Source organism: Musca autumnalis, unplaced genomic scaffold (genome assembly GCF_047663935.1).
Source record: "Musca autumnalis isolate F117 unplaced genomic scaffold, ASM4766393v1 scaffold_4, whole genome shotgun sequence".
Taxonomy (NCBI): domain Eukaryota; kingdom Metazoa; phylum Arthropoda; class Insecta; order Diptera; family Muscidae; genus Musca; species Musca autumnalis.
In genome coordinates, this window is record NW_027411977.1 from 111,029,944 (window position 1) to 111,051,667 (window position 21,724).

A 21,724-nucleotide genomic window follows, 5' to 3' on the forward strand; every position below is an offset into this window, starting at 1 on the left:
ATTTCAAGCATATCACGATAATCAAGGTAGATGCATATGCGCAGCTGATCGAACATGAATTTTCAAAACAAACTGTTGTAAATTGAATTAGTCATCAAAAAATACGACAATATAGAACTTTATTGCTTTATTTCGAAAATTATCGTAAAATTATCTATATATCGTTTTAATTGTGTATTATACTAACAAATTAAAAAATACAAAAATGATTTCATCATTGAGACATCATAAAAATAATAAATTTTGATAGATAAAAGTTGTGTCAGAAGCTGCAAAATATTACTACTTGCAGTAGTTTTCCCGTTTAGTACTAAAAATGCGTTCCCGTACTCCGAAATCTAGCAAGACTTGCACTTCTCTTTAAACAAAATTAGAGCTGAATAACAAACACCCTCTTCTCCTAGCAGCATGTTTATTGGCATCTGAATATGATAGCTGATACGTTGATTTTGACATTTCTGCTGGAGTTTTTGCAATTTCCCCCAATTTGCGGTGACGTATTTTTTAAGAAATTTGTATGGGAAAGCAATTTTTGACAATTCTCTCTTTTTTATAACATTACCATTAAAAAAGTATGGGAACACAATGGAAAATATCATTGCAACAAATTAACTTAATATTATTTTCACATTTTGACACTAAATTTTTTAGTTGCAGCAATTGACCATCTACCTTGTTTATTGTGATACGTGAAAAGTGTTGCAACTTTTGGAACTTTTTTAGGAAAAACCAGGGTTGTATATCATGAGTACTGTGATTTCGATGTTGATTTCGCTGAAATCACGAAATGAGATGATTTCATTTTTGTATGCGAAATCGTGATAAATTTTGCTTGATTCCGCGCGAAATCACGAAACGCCTTCGAAATCACGAAACGACGCCGAATGTAAACCAAGCACAAGTGTAAAATGAGTTTAATGCTAAGTTTACATTTACGAAATCCACTCGATTTCAACTGTCTATTCCATAGCTCAAACGTCAAATGAAATCTCATCTGAAATCCATTGGATTTTATTTGACGTTTAACCTATGAATTTGACAGTTGAAATCGAGTGGATTTCGTAAATGTAAACCAAGCATAAGAATATTTTTGTAATCGGGACGAAAATACCTGCCTACTGTTGACATTTCAGATAAGTCCTACTCCACACTAGAGTGAAATTAATTATAAAATTTCATGAAATAATTCATTAACGCAATTTCATGATATTTTTCTACTATGGATCTCGATCTAGGGAAGCATAATTTCATGAAAATTTTTCAATGAAATCACACTAGTGTGGACCTGGACCTAGTTGAGCTTCTACTGAAAAAAATGCATTGACTACAAATGGTAACATTTGGAAGGCACTTATGGCTACATCACACCATATGCTTTTTCACATGTATGACATCAGCTGGTCTGTATATTGGTATACCCAAAGTGACAACATACATGTGAAAAAGCACATAGTGTGACATAGCCATTACAACTTTGGTAGTGTATTTTTGAATTTTCTATATAATATTCTCGTCTTATTAATTGTTGTATTTTACCTTTTCCACTAATTGCAATAAAATGACTTATGCTATGTTTACATTTACGAAATCCACTCGATTTCATCTGTCAAATCCATATGTTAAACGTCAAATGAAATCCAATGGATTTCAGATGAGATTTCATTTGACGTTTGAGCTTTGGAATTGACAGATGAAATCGAGTGGATTTCGTAAATGTAAACTTAGCATTAGTGTTGCATTAATACTAAAACTGGTTATATTTATTTATTAGAACAAAAGGACTGTTGTAGTTAAATCTCAAGCTTAGAATGAATGTTTATTTAATTTTTCTTATTTGACAGCTGATAAGAATACAAAGCTCACCTCAATATGAGACGGCGTTTAATTGTCTTTGGTATTGCCAACATTAACTTTCTTATTTTTTCCTTAATAATATAATAACATAATAAAAATTAAAATGTTAAATAAATTTGTCTCATAATTTTACAACTAATGGCTATATCACACCATATGTTTTTTCACATGTATGACATCAGCTGGTCTGTATATTAATATACCCGAAGTGACAACATACATGTGGAAAAGCATATGGTGTAATATAGCCATAAGTCTATAATAATTAATCAGAAAATGAACATTAGACCATGTTTATATTATAGCCTTTTGCAGGGTTAAACTTCTTTATGAGGATTTACTTGACGTATACGTAAAGGAATTGACATTTGAAACCCAGTGGGTTTGTTAAATCTGGTTATATATAAACGTACTATTAGATCCTAAACTCTTTATTTATATATAATATTAGCTGTGTTCCAGAACTAAAAAGTTTTTACAATTTTTACGACTTTTACACATTTTACTCGAAAAAGCGTTCCCGTACACAAAAAAGTTGTAAAATGTTCACTTCTCTTTAAATAAAAATGGCGCTGAATGACGCTCTCTTTAAAAACTTTTTACACGACAAATTTGGGCGAGTAAAAAAATAGTAACATGGCTGCTGGCGTCAGATTGGCTGATACACCGACTTTGACATTTTTTGACGTATTTTCCATTTTTCCGTTCCCGAACTATTTCAAAAAACTTGTGTGTGAGAACAATTTTTTTGCAGTTCTCTCTTTTACGAGTTTTACCATTAAAAAGTACGGGAACGAAGCTATTAATAACCCACAAAATGACATATGAGTAAAATGAATATAAAGTTTCTTCAAAATCTGTTCAAAAATAGAAATATTATTTTTAAATTTTCTGTGGGCTGGAACACACTCATAAGCTGTGTTCCAGAACTAAAAAGTTTTTACAATTTTTACGACTTTTACACATTTTACTCGAAAAAGCGTTCCCGTACACAAAAAAGTTGTAAAAGGTTCACTTCTCTTTAAACAGAAATGGCGCTGAATGACGCTCTCTTTAAAAACTTTTTACTCGACAAATTTGAGCGTGTAAAAAATAGTAACATGGATGCCGGCGTCTGATTGGCTGGTATGCCGACTTTGACATTTGTTCCAGCTTTTTTGACGTTTTTTCCATTTTTGCGTTCATGAACTTTTTGAAAAAAACTTTTGTGTGACAACAATTTTACTCTGTTTCTCTCTCTTATGAATTTTACTATTAAAAAGTACGGGAACAAAGCTATTGTTTAGTAAAGTTTATAGCTCATTTAGACTAGCCATAAATCCTCGACTGGATTTAATAAATCCAGTACAAATATCATTGCATTTAGATATACATTTTGGAGGATTTAAATTGCAGTCAGCTGATTTTTGTTCATAGCACAATTACCAAGGTAGATGCATCAATCGAATTTTAAACGTCAAAAGAATTTTTTGTAAACTGAATTCGTCTCAAAAAAACATACGTCAAACTACAAATTTATTGCTTAATACTGAAAGTGTTAGCACATTTTAGCTTCGTTCCAGTACTTTTTTAATGATAAAAGTGTCAAAAGAGCAAACTGTCGAAAATGAGTCCAACACACACATTTTTCCAAAATGTACGGGAACGAAAATATGGCAGAAACGTCAAAAAATCTGGAACAAATGTCAATGTCGGCGTGTCAGCGAATCAGAAGCCGGCAAACATGTTGCACATTTTTGCTCGCTCAAATTGTTTCTAAAGAGAGAGCCATTCAGCGCCATTTTTGTTCAAAGAGAAGTGAACATTTTGCAACTTTTTTGGTGTACGGGAACGCATTTCGGGGAAAAACGTGCAACGAAGCTTTTGCTACTAATGCTAACTAAAGAGCAAATAAAGAATTATTTTATCGCAGTTTGCTCATCTGAAATAAATAAACGACTTATTTTATCGTTTAGACATCATAAATATTAGTCTTGGTTGATTCAAATCAACTTTGTACATAAAAACAAATTTAATTTTTCCGCCTTGTTTACAATTTTTTACATTTGAAATTATTTTTAGTGTAGCAATTAACCGATGCATCTACCTTGTTTCTTGTGCCAGCTTGCAACTTTTTGTATTTTCTAGCAACATGTTGCAGAAAACAGAGTTGTATACGAGGATTTATGCCAGATTTAAAACAAATCCACTCAATAGGAGGATTTATTTTTGTATGGGAAATCTGGTAGATTTTGGCTGGATTTAGCGAATAAAACCTGATAATGTGCTAAATCCGGCTAATGAAGTCATATCTAAATGGGCTATTACCTTGTTTTTAGAAAAATTATCCCCTGTTTTAGGAAAAGAAATACCCACAACCTTGCCACCGCAGTAGGTACGGCAACTCTTTTTGAAGAATTTTCTGCTTTGTTTACGTACTTCGAAATCGAAATATTGTGAAATTGAATTGAATTGCATTTCTTGGGTGAGACATTCGCATTCTTCTTATTAAACCAAATTAAACATATTCCAGTTACCGCAGCTCAAGCAAGCAAATTATGTCCGGTGGTTCACTGATTGCTTTAAAGGAAGAAGATGCGGGAGCAGCTGGTGGATCGGGCTCCGCTGTTCAACATCAGTCAAACGCGCAACAAAATGTTGGATCTAACAGTAGCGATAGACAGAATAGTGGTAATTCAAGCGCAGGTTCGGCCCCAGCCGAAGGGAGCCGACAAAATAGTTTACAACGCATACAACAACGTAAACAAAAAGTTTTCAACTTGCCCGTGGCTCAAAAACTAGCCAAACTTTCAATGTACTCAGCCTGTCAAGCTGAAGGTTGTCGATGTACAGGATGGAAAACTCCACAAGAAAATCGTCATCGTGATGTGGAATCGTCTTATTGCCCGGAATTCAATGAAGAATGTCGTAATACTAGTTGTCGTCACTCATTGCAAAGCCATATCTCACATTTGGATGGCATTTCCGCAGCTGAAATGAATAACTTCCTGGGAGCAATCATCGATATGGAGAATCTGTTTATGTCCATGCAACGAGTAGATGATGAGGATACTAAAAAGGTTTATCTTTATTTGTTCCGGTTATTGCGACAGTGTGTTATTACACGGCAACAGGCTGTTATCCGAGGACCTTTGGGAGACCCACCATTTGAATCACCCTGCATTGCAAAAGCGGTTTATTCATTTGTGTTCTTTAAATATAACCATTTGAGTCCAAATGAACTGCAAACTATGACGGAGGTGGCAAAAACGTTTCTAAATTTTCTCAATCATTACAATTTCGAACCACCGTCCATGAGGAGAGCTGATCTTAAAAATGACGATGCTTCCACATATAAAATTAATTATACGCGGTGGTTGGTTTTCTGTCATGTACCCGCCTTCTGTAATTCTCTAAGACATTTCGAAACGTCCCTTGTCTTTGGTAGAACTCTGTTGCGTACAGTATTCCAATATATGGCCCAGCAGCTTAAGAAAAAATGTATCTCGGAAAGAGATCGTTTCCCGGCTGACAAAAGGTCAATAATAACACAAATGCCGAAATTTTTGGAAGCCCTAAAAGCGGAACTACTTAAGGATGATTCTCCAATATGGGACCAGTCGTATCGACCACCAACCGCTTTCCTTTTGCAACAACGTAAACGGCAGCAAGATACAGCGGCATCAACGACCGGCATAGCTAGCAGTAATGCGTCCAAGAAAATCGGAACTGGTGAACCCGCCCACAAACGAGTAAAAAAAGAAATATCCGAACGTTCCAGTGGGTAAGTATGTGTTTGCATTTCGCCATTGGTTGTAATTGAATGTTGTCACAACGGAACTCAAGACTGTATTTAAATAATGTTGAAATAAATGTTATCTTTTTTATTTTTTGGGAATTTCAATGATTCAATTTGCAAGATATTGAATTTAATATGTATGCAGTTTATGTGCAACAAGAATTACCAATACAATCTACGCATAAAAGTAGGCTTCACAATTATGGAATACTTATGTTAGAGCATATCTTTAGACTTATTTCGTTGTTCGATGAAATTAAATTATTTGTTCCGTTATAAATACTTATAATACTGCATTAAGATTGAAGTATTCAATTAAGAAATTTCAATTTGACATGATTTTACATACATGTGTGTATAAGGGAAAATGATTAACATATGACTTTTTCATTTGTGAAATTATTTCATCATCCATGACATACAATGTATGTATGTTTTGGCCCTGGATTTTCTGATGCAATCCTTTTAATTGGAACAGCTAATGTTTGCAGGTGATAAGAATATAGATTAATTTTCATATTAAATTTATGTTTAATTTTTCTGGGAATGCTAATATCTTTTGGATAGAATCAAATCAAATAATATTAGATTCGGAAACTGTGCCGGGATAAAGCATGGTGTTATAATAAGTGGACAGAGCTCAAAATATATTGTATTATTTATCAAATTTTATTTTGAAACTATGACATGAAAAATTAATTGGCCTGTTCCCGTACTTTATAAAGTGGTAAAAGTTGTAAAAGTCGTAAACGATTTTCATATAAATGTTGTGTACGGGAACGCAAAATGTGTAAAAGTGGTAAAAATTGTAAAAACTGTTTAGTTCTGGAACAGAGCTAATGTTTCCTTCATTCCTTCAAACAAACAGGAAGCGCTCATACGGTAGGATTGAATTGCTATAGTTTTTTTCGACCCTGTTCTACCTACTTTTACTGTACCATGGGATGGCAAGAATCTTCTATTTTTTAAATGTTTTCAAATTTAAAAACGAAAAAAGTTGTAACAACTGCGAAAAATGGCTGGTTCCTGCAGGTTCTGGAACAGAGCAATAATAAAGTTTAATACAATGATTTTTTTAAGCAGCGGAACTCTGTAGCTATTTAACGAACGGCATATAATAAATAGGCTTTGTTACGAAGTGAAATAAGTTAAAGAATTACAATTTTAGATCTTGAAGAGAAATTTTAGGGAGTTAGGGATTACTTTGAATGAACCAGCTGTATTCAGATTGATCTAATCGAGTTCTTGTCGTTAGATCTCATTCATACCGAAATAGACGCTTCGAATGTTCTAGAAAAGGCCTTTGGCCAACATTTCAAATCTACATTAATTCTAAAAGGGAATTTTGTTTGCGTACCCAAGTTCTTCATCTATGCTTATGGGGAAATCTAAAACCTTGGAGAATGCCGTCTATATACACACCTGCTCAAAATAATAGGTACACGTGGTACATTTTTCTTGAAAGTTCAATAGAACGGTTATATTTATTGAAAAAAAAAAAATGAGAATATGATGTTTCTTATACCCCAATCACATACAAGTATACCAATCAACAACCGACATAAGTTTTATTTTAAATGAATTAAGCTTACGTAATGTTTTAACCCAGGACCGTAGATTTGATTCTCATAATAATAGATACACTTCAGTTATAATCGGAAATAATAAACTTTTATGAATTTTGCACGTAAAATGTTGTAGAAAATAACACAATGGATTAGTTACAAGGGTTACTCGAAAATCTTCTGGGCTAGGCAACTTGCAGTGATGCCAGGTGTCATTTGATTTTTTTGGAAAATTTGACAGTTTTTTGGCCTAAGCGTACTTAGGTCAGTTTGACATACGACCATGTATTCGGTTATTTACGTTGGCTTGATTGTGACACCTCGAAAACATGGTTTTTGGCCGCTTTTGCAGCATCTTCAGGCGATTGCTGCTATTTTTCGGGTTCATAATCATATTTCCATGATTCGTCACCTGGATCTATCTTATAAACGTCTTTTGAAGCAACGCGATCGTATTTTTTCGAAATTTCTTGCTCCGATCAACACGGGATCCAAAGGGAAAAAACCAATTTTGGCCGCCAACTGTTCATGCAATATCAAATATTAGTTGTTGGAATAAATGTTTAACGGTTTAATTTTTTTCTGGCACAACAGCCGTTTTTGGACGACCCTCGCAACCTTCGTTTTTTAGCGAGTGTCCGCCACGATTGAATTCATTGAACCAGTTTTTCATAGTCCTTTAGGATGGTCCTTTATCGACATACAAAGATTTAGTTTGATCAATGCATTCTTGCCGTGAGTTATGAAAAATTATCGGAAGAAAATGTTCTCAATTAAATTAATTTTTTTCTTTTTGCAAAGTGATTTTTTCAAATCACTGTAAACCAGGGACGCGCTTCTTTGCTTCTTTGTATAGTGAGGGTGCCCACTGAGTTGTTTTTGCATTTGCTTCTTTCTCTCACGTACAGTGTACGTGTGCATAAACAAACGATGAATATCATGTGGTTGTTTTTTTCACCCATCCATACACACATGCTTTAGTATTGATGGAAATATTATGGGCGACACTGCTGTAAACAACCCAACACATGGTCATATATACATATGTAAAACTGACCTGAGTACGCTTAGGCTAAAAACTTTCCTAAAAAAAAATGTCAAATGACACCTGGCGACACAGCAAGTTGTCTAGACCACTTTCCTAACAACATTTGTAATACAGCAGAGACGTACGCAAGGGGTTGCGGGCGTCATGGGGAAATGAAATGAAAATTTTTCATAAAATTTTTTAACATTCTTCTTCCAAAATGTCAGACATATTTGTTCTAATCTCTGCAGAAGTTTCTGTTTTGTCGAGGTAATTTCGAAAATAACATTCTAGATTTCAGACGAATTCGAAATTCTTAAAAAAAATTTGATTTCCCACAAAATTCCGAAGAAAAAATAGGAACTCCCCGAAAAATATAAAGCTTTTTGGAGGTTTGTAAGAGATTCTGAACAGTTTCGGAACAAATTCTGAAAAAAGTGTCAAAATTGTGGTCATAGGCCCACGTTTATAACCCCCCTGTTACGGTATCGTCCGATTTCAGGTAGGTATAACTTGGCATTTAGGGTTCCTAGTGGTCAAAAAACATCTCCAATTTTGGACATAGGTCGGCATTTAGGAATAGCCCCCATATAACGGTACCTCCCGATTTCCGAGTTTTAAACATTTTAGACTGAATTAGGTATTTGTGGACATTTTTGGTCTGTAATTTGGTATTTAGGGTTCCAAATACAATTTTTCCGACCAAAACTATTTCGATGTTCATTTATACTTAAATTTATTATTATACCCTATACCACAATGTGGAAAAGGGTATTATAAGTTTGTTTTGGTAAAAATTCATGTAACACCGCGAAATATTCGTCGGAGACCCCCAATGAGGTATACCAATCTTCATATCTCGACGAGATAAAGCGATTTTGAGATGTGTGTCCGTCCGTCTGTGCATTATAAATTGTAAATACGCTCCAGGCCGCAATTATGGACCGATCGTCACGAAATTTTGTATGGAGGTCGGGTTCAGATCAGAATAGATTCCTATTCTTATTGGTGATGATCGCGAAATATTTAGCGGGTGAAATTGACCAAAAACATAATATTTATCCAATTTTCTAGCGGCTCTGTTGGTCTCAATAATAGTCCGATCAACGCGTAATTTTAAATAAGGTAAGAGTATATCACAAAGTGGAAGCTTGCAATTTGAGATGGCGATCGGATAATATTTATAGGGTTAAATGGACCAAAACTTTTGTGTGAAAATTGTGAACATTTTTAATATACAGCTTATATCTTAATTCCTGGAAGTGACATTCCGGACAAGTGAGATATGCTTGAAAGTGGAACGCTTGACCTTTCAATTGTTGCCAATTATGTTGGTGTGCATGATCAGATAACAGAGTTACAGCCTAATATATTCCATTATTTGTTTGTAGTGTAATAATAAACTCGCTAGAAGTCGCGATTATACATCAATAGTCACGAAATTTTGCACCGGGTAAGAGTATAGGTCGAAAAAGATGCCTACAATTTTGAATGATGATCTGATATTCTTTAGAGGGCGAAATGGCTCATTACTTTTGTATGAAAAATATAAAAATTTTATTTTTATTCGATATTTTAATTCCTTGAGGACATATATATTTCGCAAAGTAGCCTACATATGGAAAAAAAACTACTGACCTTTCCTCTGATGTAAATTGCAATAAAGTGTTTGTTAGATAACGGGCCTACTGTCTAATATATAATGGGTTCTGTGTAGAGAACCACATTTTTATCCCATGCTAAATATTGTCTCTCCAAAAGTTTATGTAACACCACGAAATATTCGTCGTAGACCCCATATTTGTTATGCCGAAATTCATATCTCGACGAGATAAAGCGATTTAGCGAAGTGTGTCCGTCCATTGAAAATTGTAAACAAGCTTAAGGCCACAATTATGGACCGATTGTAACTAATTTTTTAAGGAGGTTGGATTCGGGCCAGAATAGAAATGATTAGTTTTTGGTGATGATCGTGAAATGTTCAGGGGATGAAATGGACCAAAAACAAAAGTTTAACCAATTTTGTAGCGGCTCTGTAGGTCAAAATAATAACCCGCAATAAATCAATAACGTAGCGGTTAAACAACGGAACTAGTAGTACTACATAAGTGGGTTTCATTACATTTTAGTTTGTGTTCTAAATGTTCCTTTCCTGCTACAAAAATGTCTTTGTCGTGCTAGATAACTTTTTGGTTTTGGTCATAAGTATTATACATTACATCTCTGATATTTGATAATTAAATTTTCACAATTATTGAAAAGAAGTTCCGTGGAGAGCGATTGTCCAGGGATAGTGGTATAGGGTATCCCATAGTCGGCTCCGTCCGACTATAGCCTTTTCTTATTTGTTATTTATAATAATGGTCACAAAATATGAAATTTTGTGTAGGGTCTAAAAAAACTTTGACCTATGCTGATAATTTTTTGTACAAAGGCTTTCTACCTTCCAAGCTACCAAAATGACAAATTACAGCCAAATCGATCAAAAACGTGGCTGTAACCTTAAAAAATTTAAAATTTGGGGTAGCCTTATATGGGGGCTATATCCAAACGTGCGTGGACATATCGTCGGTGTCATGCTTATGTGTTCCATACGCCATTTTTGACTTTTTGAGATACAGGTGGTTTCTACGGTTTTCTGGTATGCTCTTTCTGAATTTCTAGTCGGCTCCCTCCTATCTGCTCTAGTTCCCGAGATATCCACGCCTCGACGGAAAAGCATAAACTTTTTTCAGTTAAGACATTAATATTTTAAAAACATACAAGTTTAAAAACACATTTCAAAAATCAGAATTTCAATTTTCGATTTAGAAGTATTTAATTTATTGAGGCAAATATGGAAACATTTTTTGTCACATTGTTCCATGTGATTTACAATATTTCAAATTTGTGTCATAAGTGCGGATATGGAACAAATCGACAAAAATTCTTTTTTTAAAAAAATCTCTATAACTTTTATATTCCAATACATGTTCCTCTAAATTTTTGCAAATATGTTCTATATACTATTATTAATATTTCAAGTTAAAAATATAAATATTTGCTTTAGTCAGCTCCACACAGTTGTGATGCAAAACATTAAAATGCGATTATCTCAAAACGGGCAAATGGCGTATGGAACACTTAATTATGACACCGACGATATGTCGACAGTTTATGATAGAGAAGATCTCTGGCCACTCAGAACATTAATAGCAAACATTCAGGAAAATCGGTTCGGAATTGTATACTTTATACTTTTCTATCAATCTCACTTATATGCGAAATAACATGTATTTATGTTTGCGGTCAGGCTGCTGCCTTTTTATTTGACTCATCTAAAATAAAATAAGATAATACTTATTATAAATAGCGTTTCATTTTCATTTCTTATAAATGGAATTACACAACAACTTGTTCCGCTCTTTACCGAATTTCGCAAGAATATGAAACCAATCTAAAAATCCCTTTAAAGTTTGTGTAGATTATTCTGCAGTTTTTCAAAAACAAATGCACTAAGATGTGCAGAGATTTTTCAAGGTAATCTTATAGAAAATTGGTTCAGTTTCTAAAGGAAATTTAGAGAAATTTTCTGATCAGAAAAACTTAAAGAACAAAACTCATATCACAGCCACTGCAAAAACTGTTCCCTGGGTGTTGATTTAAGGCTACTTTCCGGCCATGTGCATTTAAAGGAAATTTGTTCACAATTTGTTTAAGAAACTTATATAAAATTCATAGTAATTCGGTTGGAGTTCCTACACTTAAGCCGATACAAATGAAAATTTCAACTAGTTTCTAAAGTAATCACCATACTAACCGATAGCAATAGTGTTTCAACATTTTCAATTCAATTTATTTTAAATTTTTAATGCCCAGTCTTTTGACCTTAGGGCTGTATACTACATACTACATGTTAAAATAACAAATTTTATGACTAAAATATAGTAGCTTAAAAATATTATGGACGGGATGCTAAACTGCTCCAAAGCAAACAAAATACTGTGCATTACTGTACTGTATTAGATTTATCTTACTATTATTCATTCGCGTTGATCTGTAGATATAGCATCAGAATCGGAGGTACCTCCAAAAAATTTAGATTTTGTATGGGAATATCTATAGAATGATAACAGATATAGCCTCCAAATTTTGTCACAATAAGTAAGTACACGTCATGTCTTACAAAATAAGCGCGGTGGGGTCAAGCGGAAGAGTTTTCTCCTTTGAGCTACTAATATCAGATATTATATATTTTAATCTTGTTTGCGAATATCTATAGAATGGTAACATATATAATCTCCAAATTCTGTCAAACTTAGTGGGAAGTAAGTACACGTCACCTCATACAAAATAAGCGGGTGGAGTCAGGGGTAGCAGCTCTCCGCTTTGAGCTGCCAACACCAAATATCGTCTGTTTTAATATTGTATGGGAATATCTATACAATGGTATCATATATAGTCTCAAAACTTTGTACAAATTAGTGGGAAGTTAGTACACGTAACCTCTTACAAAACAAGCGGGGTGGGGTCAGGAATAGGCAGCTCTCCCCTTTGAGCTGCTAATATAAATTACCATCATTTTGAGTCACTATAAGCTTGAAAGACTATAAACTCATAAAAAGTTATGATCGAACCCATTACGACAACAATGTGGAAGGCAATGGCAGGGGAAGTAACCTATAGGACCAAACTCGAAAATCTAATATTGTCGGATTGAAAATTGTCAAACTAGGCAAGAGTGGTAACGTGCCTACGGGATAAAATCTTATCACATCGGGAAGGTCCCCTTGTGGATGCTAATATTACATTTATTTATTTATTTATTTATTTATTCATATTTGTATAACATAAAGCCTTAATGCGGGGCATACACTATACTGCCAAACTGCACTGCCAAATGACACCTTGTGTACGTGTGTGATTGAATAGTGTGTGGCATTCCTTCAATCCATATTCCAAAAATGATGAATTTTCCTCCAAAACTCGATTTTGGGTTGAAGTTTTCCAATTTTTTTAATTTCCTTACAAATAATATTTGTTGTTTTCAAAAATTATTTGTTGGTTACTTGGAAAATAAACAAAATTCATCGGATTGAAAGGGGTTCATTTACAAAATCAAAACTATTTTGATTTCAATCCTGCCAAAACTACTCCCAAATACATTGACAAAAACTTCAAAATTTACTAATACTATTATGCGGGGCATACACTATACTGCCAAACTGCACTGCCAAATGAACCCTTGTGTACGTGTGTGATTGAATAGTGTGTGGCATTCCTTCAATCCATATTCCAAAAATGATGAATTTTCCTCCAAAACTCGATTTTGGGTTGAAGTTTTCCAATTTTTTTAATTTCCTCACAAATAATATTTGTTGTTTTCAAAAATTATTTGTTGGTTACTTGGAAAATAAACAAAATTCATCGGATTGAAAGGGGTTCATTTACAAAATCAAAACTATTTTGATTTCAATCCTGCCAAAACTACTCCCAAATACATTGACAAAAACTTCAAAATTTACTAATACTATTACAAATGCTGTCCTGCATGCCCATAGTGTATGCCCGGCATTAAGGCCAAATAATTTGTATACATGACAAAGACTACCTGAGTTTATATATTATATAATTCAAAACTTATATCAAATAATAAATTTTCTAACAATTCTTTCAATTTACACGAAATACTCTCGTAATCTTGGCTCCCCAGCCAAAAAAAAAATTCTAGAACAAGATAAATTTTGTCCAAAGAGCTATAACTCGATTTATGTAATATAATAATATAAACAAAATTAGTTTTGAGATAGGGAATGGAAATGCCTCAAAATTTTTAAGCGGAATGCATTATTGCTGTGAGAGAAAATTCGCAGTTCTAGCGGTAAAAAATTCCAGCAACGTGCTACTCTGACGATAAATGATTTTGCAAAAATATTCTTCCAAATCATAGGAATGAATATTTGAGGATTTCTAGAAGAACGCGTAAAGACGAAGGTTCTTCTTAATGCTGGAGGTTTTTCACTTTTTATCATTTTGTAAAACGAAAAAAGGCAACGGAATTTTATGAACATATCAAAAGAACAACCAAGGTAGTTTATAACGTAGGAAGAAACATGACTATCACGACTTAAATTGTATATGAAGCGCGTGATAGTATTTACGATACGCTTTAATCTAATAATATTCATGGCAGTAGACCCCGAGTAAACTTCGAGGCCATACAATATTTGTGAAAACAAAAGAGAATTTGCCAGTGTTATCTTGATTCGATAGGGTAAATATAAATTGACACCATAAATCCTACGTAATGAACCCCATACTTTGCCGGTTAAAGTATCTATATGACTCTTAAAAGATAGTTCAGAATCGATTATTATGCCTAAGCATCTATGTTGTTGCACAAATTCTATACTATCATTACCTATGAAGAGATCAAATGAAGGTAAAACACGGTTAGTAATGCCAAAGTTCAACGCTTTAGTTTTCGACGAATTGACTTTTAATGAGTTTTGTGTTGCAAATTGAACAAATGTATTTAAATGAGAATTAATGTTAATTTCAAGTAAGTTTGGAAAATGACGATTGCCATAGAAAAGCAAAAATATGTCATCAGCGAATATATAAGTGGAGCAAGTCGTAGAATTTAAGAGACGCGGAAGATCATTCAAATATAGAATGAATAAGAGAGGCCCAAGGACAGACCCTTGTGGTACCCCAGACAATAAATTCTGACAATTAGACCTACAACCATTTAACTCGACAAATTGATTTCTGTCACATAAATAGGAAAAAATCAATTTACAGGCAGATTTTGAGAAGTGAAAATCGTTCCTCAGCTTTAAAATCAGTAACGAATGATCAATACTGTTGAAAGCTTTAGACAAATCCCAGCAAAATAATTTGGAAGTAGTGCAATGTGGACTAGTTCTGTCACGGCATGTTTTGATGCAGTTCAAACGGAGTCGTGAAAAAGGCACTCCAGTCCTCACATTTTAACTGCATTTGGATGCAATCCAAAGAATCACATCCACTTGTCACATTTTAACAACATCCGGATGCAGTTCAGCGGAGTCGTGAAAAAGGCACTCCGTTCGCTACATTTTATTAGCAGTTGTTAGAGATCCCTACATGTACATAAATCAGTTTGTACATCTCTATAGGCAGCGGTATACATTTTACAAAAAGAGATAAGCGTGTTAACATTTCCAAACATTTGTTAATACAAACTAAATAATATTTAATTTGTGAACTTTTTTCCGGTAACTCACGAGAAGAAAATTTCCGAATGGAGTGCTGTTGGAGTACATTTCGAAAACTTAACTGGTGATGGGAAGACAACCCATTTAGCACATGAAACAGAAACAGTTCAGCTTGGATTAAATGGAGAGCGGAGGAAACACGCATGTTTGCGATTGAATTCAATGGAGAATTTTCATAATTTGTGTTAATGTAATAAAGTTCTTAATATTTTTGTTTTACACAAATAATAAATGCAGTTTTTTGTTCTGGGATATTTTGTAATGGCTTGCACATTTTCCAGAATGCCTGTATCAAACACGTGCTTTGGACTGCCTCCTATTCTACCCCAAAGGGTTAGTTAAAATGCTATGCCAAAGGGTCAGTTAAAATGCAGTGCCAGAGGGTCAGTTAAAATGCAGTGCCAGAGAGTCACTTAAAATGCAGTGCCAAAGGGTCAGTTAAAATGCAGTGCAATGGAGTGCCTCTTTCAGTAGTCACGCTCTTGTAAAAATCATGAGTGAAAATGCATAATTTGATGCACTTCCAGATCACTTGTACATATCATTTAACTGCCTCTTTGGAGGCAAACTTTTTGCTGGGATCAAATACATAGAGTATATTTGACTCAATATAAATGTGAGAAATATCAATCTTGGTCACGTTAAACTTATGCCAATCTATGGAGTCCCGAAAGAATGAGCGTGCAAGCAATAACGCTCAAAGAACTTAAATATGTGATGTCTTTATTAGGTCCATGTTATCTTCTTAAGATTCGGTGTCACAATAGTGAAGCGGAAGTTACAGTAGATGAGACCGGGAAATATTGAAAATTGTAAGAGGTTGTCATTTTAACAATTACATTATTAGAAAAATATAACGCAGATAGCCATAAATAAATAAAATACAAATATACTCAAGCTTAAGGTACTAAAATTAGTGTTATTTCTTTAAAGAAGACAGTAGAATCAGGTAGATCTAGATTCAAAATGTCAATTTGTAAATGTGTACTATGTAGGAGTTTTTATAGTCGGAAAGGTTAGGAAGAACATACAAAAATACTCCATACACATCACATTAAAACTTTATATTTAACCTTAAGCGGGGCTGCGAAGCGCACCGGGTTCAGCTAGTAAGGTATAAATTAATAAAATAATAAATAAGTATTGAAAATAACCTAATTAATAAAAAACTATATTATTGGGGTTTCACTACTCCAAAACAATATTCAAAATAAGAAAAACATTTAAAGGAATTTGAACTACTCCATTTTTTTTAACGAATTAATTTACAATTTTGCCTTTTTTACCAATAGTTGTCGCCAACTTTGAACATTGTTACAAAACCAATCTATAATTCTAATTTTATTATAACAAGATTGTTATGAACATGCTTGATTAATTTCAATAACTTGCATCTATTTACATAGGGATGCCTGCTATGAAGATCTTCCAGATGAAGTTGTAATACGTGCAATGAAAGCTGTTTCCGAATCAAAAGCTATTAACAAAACAGAAATATTATTCCCGGTGAATGTTTCCCGCGATGAAAATGTCAAAGCCGAGGAACAAAAACGTGCTATTGAATTTCATGTTGTTGGTAATTCCCTAACAAAACCTGTTGATAAACAGACAATTCTTTGGCTTTTGGGTTTGCAAAGTGTTTTTGCTCACCAATTGCCAGAAATGCCCCGCGAATACATATCACAACTGGTGTTTGATACAAAGCATAAAACATTGGCTTTAATTAAGGAAAATATGCCCATTGGAGGTATATGTTTTCGGCCATTTCCAAGCCAGGGATTTACGGAAATTGTTTTCTGCGCTGTGACAATGTCAGAACAAGTTAAAGGCTACGGTACCCATTTAATGAATCATTTAAAAGACTACAGTATACAAAAGGGTATACTGCATCTTTTGACATATGCCGATTGCGATGCCATCGGATACTTTAAAAAACAAGGGTTTTCTAAAGACATAAAATTGGCACGTCCGGTGTACGCTGGATACATAAAGGAATATGATGGAGCAACTTTAATGCATTGTGAATTACATCCTAGTATTGTAAACACACAGTTTATATCGGGTAATTTGAGAAAATCTAAAATAATTATATGAATTGCACTTGAACTCAATATTTCCTTTCAGTAATACGGCGACAAAGTGAAATCTTAAAAGAGCTCATTGCTCAACGCCACAATGATGTTCAAAAAGTTCGTCCTGGTTTAACATGCTTTAAAGAAGGACTACCCTCAATACCAGTGGAATCTATACCTGGATTAAGAGAAATTGGTTGGAAACCTCAAATGAGGGCCCACAGAACTGGACGACCTTTAGAAGAGTCTTCCGATCCTGAGAAATTGGCTGCCTCGTTTGCAGCTGTACTCCAATCAGTAAGGCATCATGCATCTGCATGGCCATTCTTGAAGCCAGTTACTGCAGCAGAAGTTCCCGATTATTATGATCACATTAAATATCCCATGGACTTGAAGACTATGGGTGAACGTCTCAAGAAGGGCTACTATGTAACAAGACGTCTATTTATGGCCGATATGGCCCGCATTTTTTCCAATTGTCGCTTCTACAACTCACCCGAAACAGAATATTATCGCTGTGCCAACAACTTGGAACGCTATTACCAAACTAAGATGCGTGAATTAGGTTTATGGGATAAATGATGTCGCGCCATGTTGTCTACAAATTTAGAGCCACCTAATGATAAACCCACAGACGATGATGGAGACGGTAGAGCCTACGATAATTCTGATGACAATGACGAGGATAAGAAACCTACAAAGGATGAACGTAATATAACCAATATTGTAACCAGCACTAGTATTAGCAACACCAACAACAACATCAACAATAACTCTTCTCAAAATACACTTTTTAATACATCTTTTGAGAATACATTTTTGAGCGGCAATCTAGGCGTTTTCTCGTCTCTACCCGAAGATATATTTACAAATTAAATGAAAAATACATGTATTTTATGGAACAACATTATATTAATGTGGCGCTCTTTTTTTCGAAATAACCTCTATTGTAATCATATTTATTTTCTTTTTTCAGATTTGTTAATTTTGTTTTATATTTTTCTTTCTCTTTTTCAGTGTGAATTTTAAATATACATATTACCAATAATTAAATAAAGCAAATAAATACAAATAAATAGTAATATAAAATTACAAGCTAAAGTTATTATGTCTTTGTTAGCATAACAGTATTTTCATGGGTTATATGGTGTCAAGATATTTAAATATTCAAGGTATGTACCACAACGTATTTTGAAAAACAACCCACTGTGAATTGCTAATTATTACACAAATTATCCAGCCCTATTCTGAACATTCCCATGGGAGCTGTTTCGCATGGGATCAAAATTCTCCATTCCCACGAATTCCGTATTCTCAACGACGTGGGAGCAGCCAAAAAAGGTAGGAAATATTTCGAAATTAGTTACACCAAATTATTATAGCATACTTTTGGGGGCTGTAATTTTGTTTTATAATACAAAATGCATCTTTGCATTGAATTCACGGTTTTTGATTTAGCTAAGCAAACGTAAATGTCGCCTAATTCAACAACCGTGCATTAATTTATGAATTTTTATGTGAATAAAGCCAAACGTAGTCAAACGTGCATTTTTAAATTGTTAAAACATACTTTTTGTGTATAAAATAATAAGAACTTTTTAAGTTTGTAACGAATTTAAAAATTGGATGTTGATGTCCATTCGGGGTCATGGTAGAATAAGAAAAGGTAGCAGCAATACACAGCTGACTGAACTGGGTTGTAACGTTAGTGTCAAATTTCATATGACATTTTATACATTTATTTCTATTTCGATGTACATTAGGGACATATATTTTTTGAGAAAAAAATATATCATTCGGAAAAAAACATTTCCCAGAAAGACTTCTTCATATCAATGATATGTAACCTCCTCCAAGTTCGAACGATAAGCCGCGCAGTAAATCCCCGCTTGTAGAGGCGATACAACGTTTGTTAATATGTGAGGTATATTGTTAAAATTTAAAAAAATAAAGCCCTAATAAACATGTGCTTCTTTGTTTTCTAAAACAAAACATTGAAACAGCTTCTCCTTTTTCTATGAATTTCCAGCGACCCCAAACTTTTCTGCAAGAATTCTACTTTCTGCGAGAATTTATGCATTTAGTGGAATGATGTGGAAACATACAAATTGAAAATGTAACGAATTTTCATTCATGTTTTCCAAAATATTGAACCAAATGTGAAAAATTATTAGTTTTTTAAATTCCAATAATTTATAGACATTTCCTTGTTTTGTTTACAAATACAACTGGCAGTAACGTTACAAACAAAAACAAATTCCTTTGTGGTTGTTGTTCGAGTTGTATTTGTTGTAGTATTAACTTTACCTTGTATTTGTTCTACCATGATTCGGGGTTAGGGGTTTAACGAGTATATCGCTAGTTTTATTTGTTCCTAATGATCGTTAACCTCGTATTTTGCAGATTTGTTAAAAATTCAAAAAGATAAATTCTGATATTTTTTCTCGATTATTACATATTTTTGCCATGGTAGAACAAATACAAGGTAAAGTTAATACTACAACAAATACAACTCGAACAACAACCACAAAGGAATTTGTTTTTGTTTGTAACGTTACTGCCAGTTGTATTTGTAAACAAAACAAGGAAATGTCTATAAATTATTGGAATTTAAAAAACTAATAATTTTTCACATTTGGTTCAATATTTTGGAAAACATGAATGAAAATTCGTTACATTTTCAATTTTTATGTTTCCACATCATTCCACTAAATGCATAAATTCTCGCAGAAAGTAGAATTCTTGCAGAAAAGTTTGGGGTCGCTGGAAATTCATAGAAAAAGGAGAAGCTGTTTCAATGTTTTGTTTTAGAAAACAAAGAAGCACATGTTTATTAGGGCTTTATTTTTTTTAAATTTTAACAATATACCTCACATATTAACAAACGTTGTATCGCCTCTACAAGCGGGGATTTACTGCGCGGCTTATCGTTCGAACTTGGAGGAGGTTACATATCATTGATATGAAGAAGTCTTTCTGGGAAATGTTTTTTTCCGAATGATATATTTTTTTCTCAAAAAATATATGTCCCTAATGTACATCGAAATAGAAATAAATGTATAAAATGTCATATGAAATTTGACACTAACGTTACAACCCAGTTCAGTCAGCTGTGTATTGCTGCTACCTTTTCTTATTCTACCATGTATTTTTGCGTACATATTCACATTTATTATATTGATTTTTTTACGTCTAATCGGTATTATGAAAAACAAAAACATTAGTTTTGAAAAATTATTTTGGCAAAAAAAAAAAATTAATAGAATCTGTATATATAAAAATGGTGTAAAAAATGTATAGTAATTCATAAAATGAGAACGGCTAGGCCGATTTCTGTAAAATTTGTTGTCAGTTATTCGCATTTTCGAGGAGAAGTTCTTTGCGGAAGAAAATTTTGGAAAATCCCTCTGGAAAAGTCGGAAAAATCGAAAATTGAGTTTTTGTATGAAATTTTATTCCTTAATAGCGAGACGAAGTTCGCCGGGTCCGCTAGTAGTTAATAAATCATTTGTATACCTTAAAATTAAAAGAAAAGCCAACCCAAATTTTTTTACAATCAAAACAATAATTTGGCACATATGTACGAACGTTATAGTACGTTTATATATAACCGGATTTAACAAACCCACAGGGTTTTAAATGTCAATTCCATTACATATACGTCAAACAAATCCTGATAATGAAGGTTAACCTCCCAAAAAGCTCTAATATAAACAGCATATTATATCACAAAAATGGATAAAAGTTGTAAAGATTGTATATATGATAGTTATTTTGCAATATATTTTAATAATTATTGCCTAAAATTCTTTTGAAATTGCTGTGCTGTGTTCCGACATTTCGTTCCGAAATTATGTCAACCACTTCATACAACTTTCGTTAATATATCGTTACGATTTCGGATCAGTAGAGGGATTCTCTAGGGTATTTTTTGGTTACCAACAAAAATCGGTCAAATTAAAACGCAAAATTATGAATGAAAAGTTAAAATAAAATTTGATATCACTGTTGCTATCGGTAGAACTTTGCGACTACTTTTCATTGGTCGCTAACTTACCGAATAATATCGTTAATTACGGAAATCAAACGCATTTCAATTTTAACGATTTTTGTCGATAACCAAAAAACGTGTTAGAGAATCCCACTACAGATATCGGACGTATCGTCCGAATTTTGTTCCGATGTCGGTA

The 21,724-nt window shown here is 33.5% G+C and overlaps 1 protein-coding gene across 2 annotated transcripts; it reads left to right on the plus strand.

Annotated features, from left to right (window-relative positions):
- Positions 1-4,191: 4,191 nt before the first annotated feature.
- Gcn5 (Gcn5 acetyltransferase) lies at positions 4,192-18,635 on the plus strand. 2 transcript variants are annotated; one of them, XM_073987664.1, is made up of 4 exons: positions 4,192-4,318; positions 4,376-5,617; positions 16,869-17,524; positions 17,587-18,635. In XM_073987664.1, the coding sequence occupies exons 2-4, from the start codon at positions 4,392-4,394 to the stop codon at positions 18,114-18,116; spliced, it is 2,412 nt and encodes an 803-aa protein (XP_073843765.1). In that variant the 5' UTR covers positions 4,192-4,318; positions 4,376-4,391; the 3' UTR covers positions 18,117-18,635. The 2 variants fall into 2 exon arrangements, with proteins under 2 accessions (XP_073843765.1, XP_073843766.1); XM_073987665.1 differs by having other exon boundaries at positions 4,222-4,318; positions 4,367-5,617.
- The last annotated feature ends 3,089 nt before the right edge of the window (positions 18,636-21,724 follow it).

What these genes read in the sequence shown, in the direction of transcription:
- Gcn5 (XM_073987664.1), top strand. Translation starts at nt 4,392, where the DNA reads ATGTCCGGTGGTTCACTGATTGCTTTAAAGGAAGAAGATGCGGGAGCA. An exon ending in ATATCCGAACGTTCCAGTGG is followed by an intron (nt 5,618 to 16,868) that starts GTAAGTATGTGT and finishes CTATTTACATAG; the next exon opens with GGATGCCTGCTATGAAGATC. An exon ending in AAACACACAGTTTATATCGG is followed by an intron (nt 17,525 to 17,586) that starts GTAATTTGAGAA and finishes ATTTCCTTTCAG; the next exon opens with TAATACGGCGACAAAGTGAA.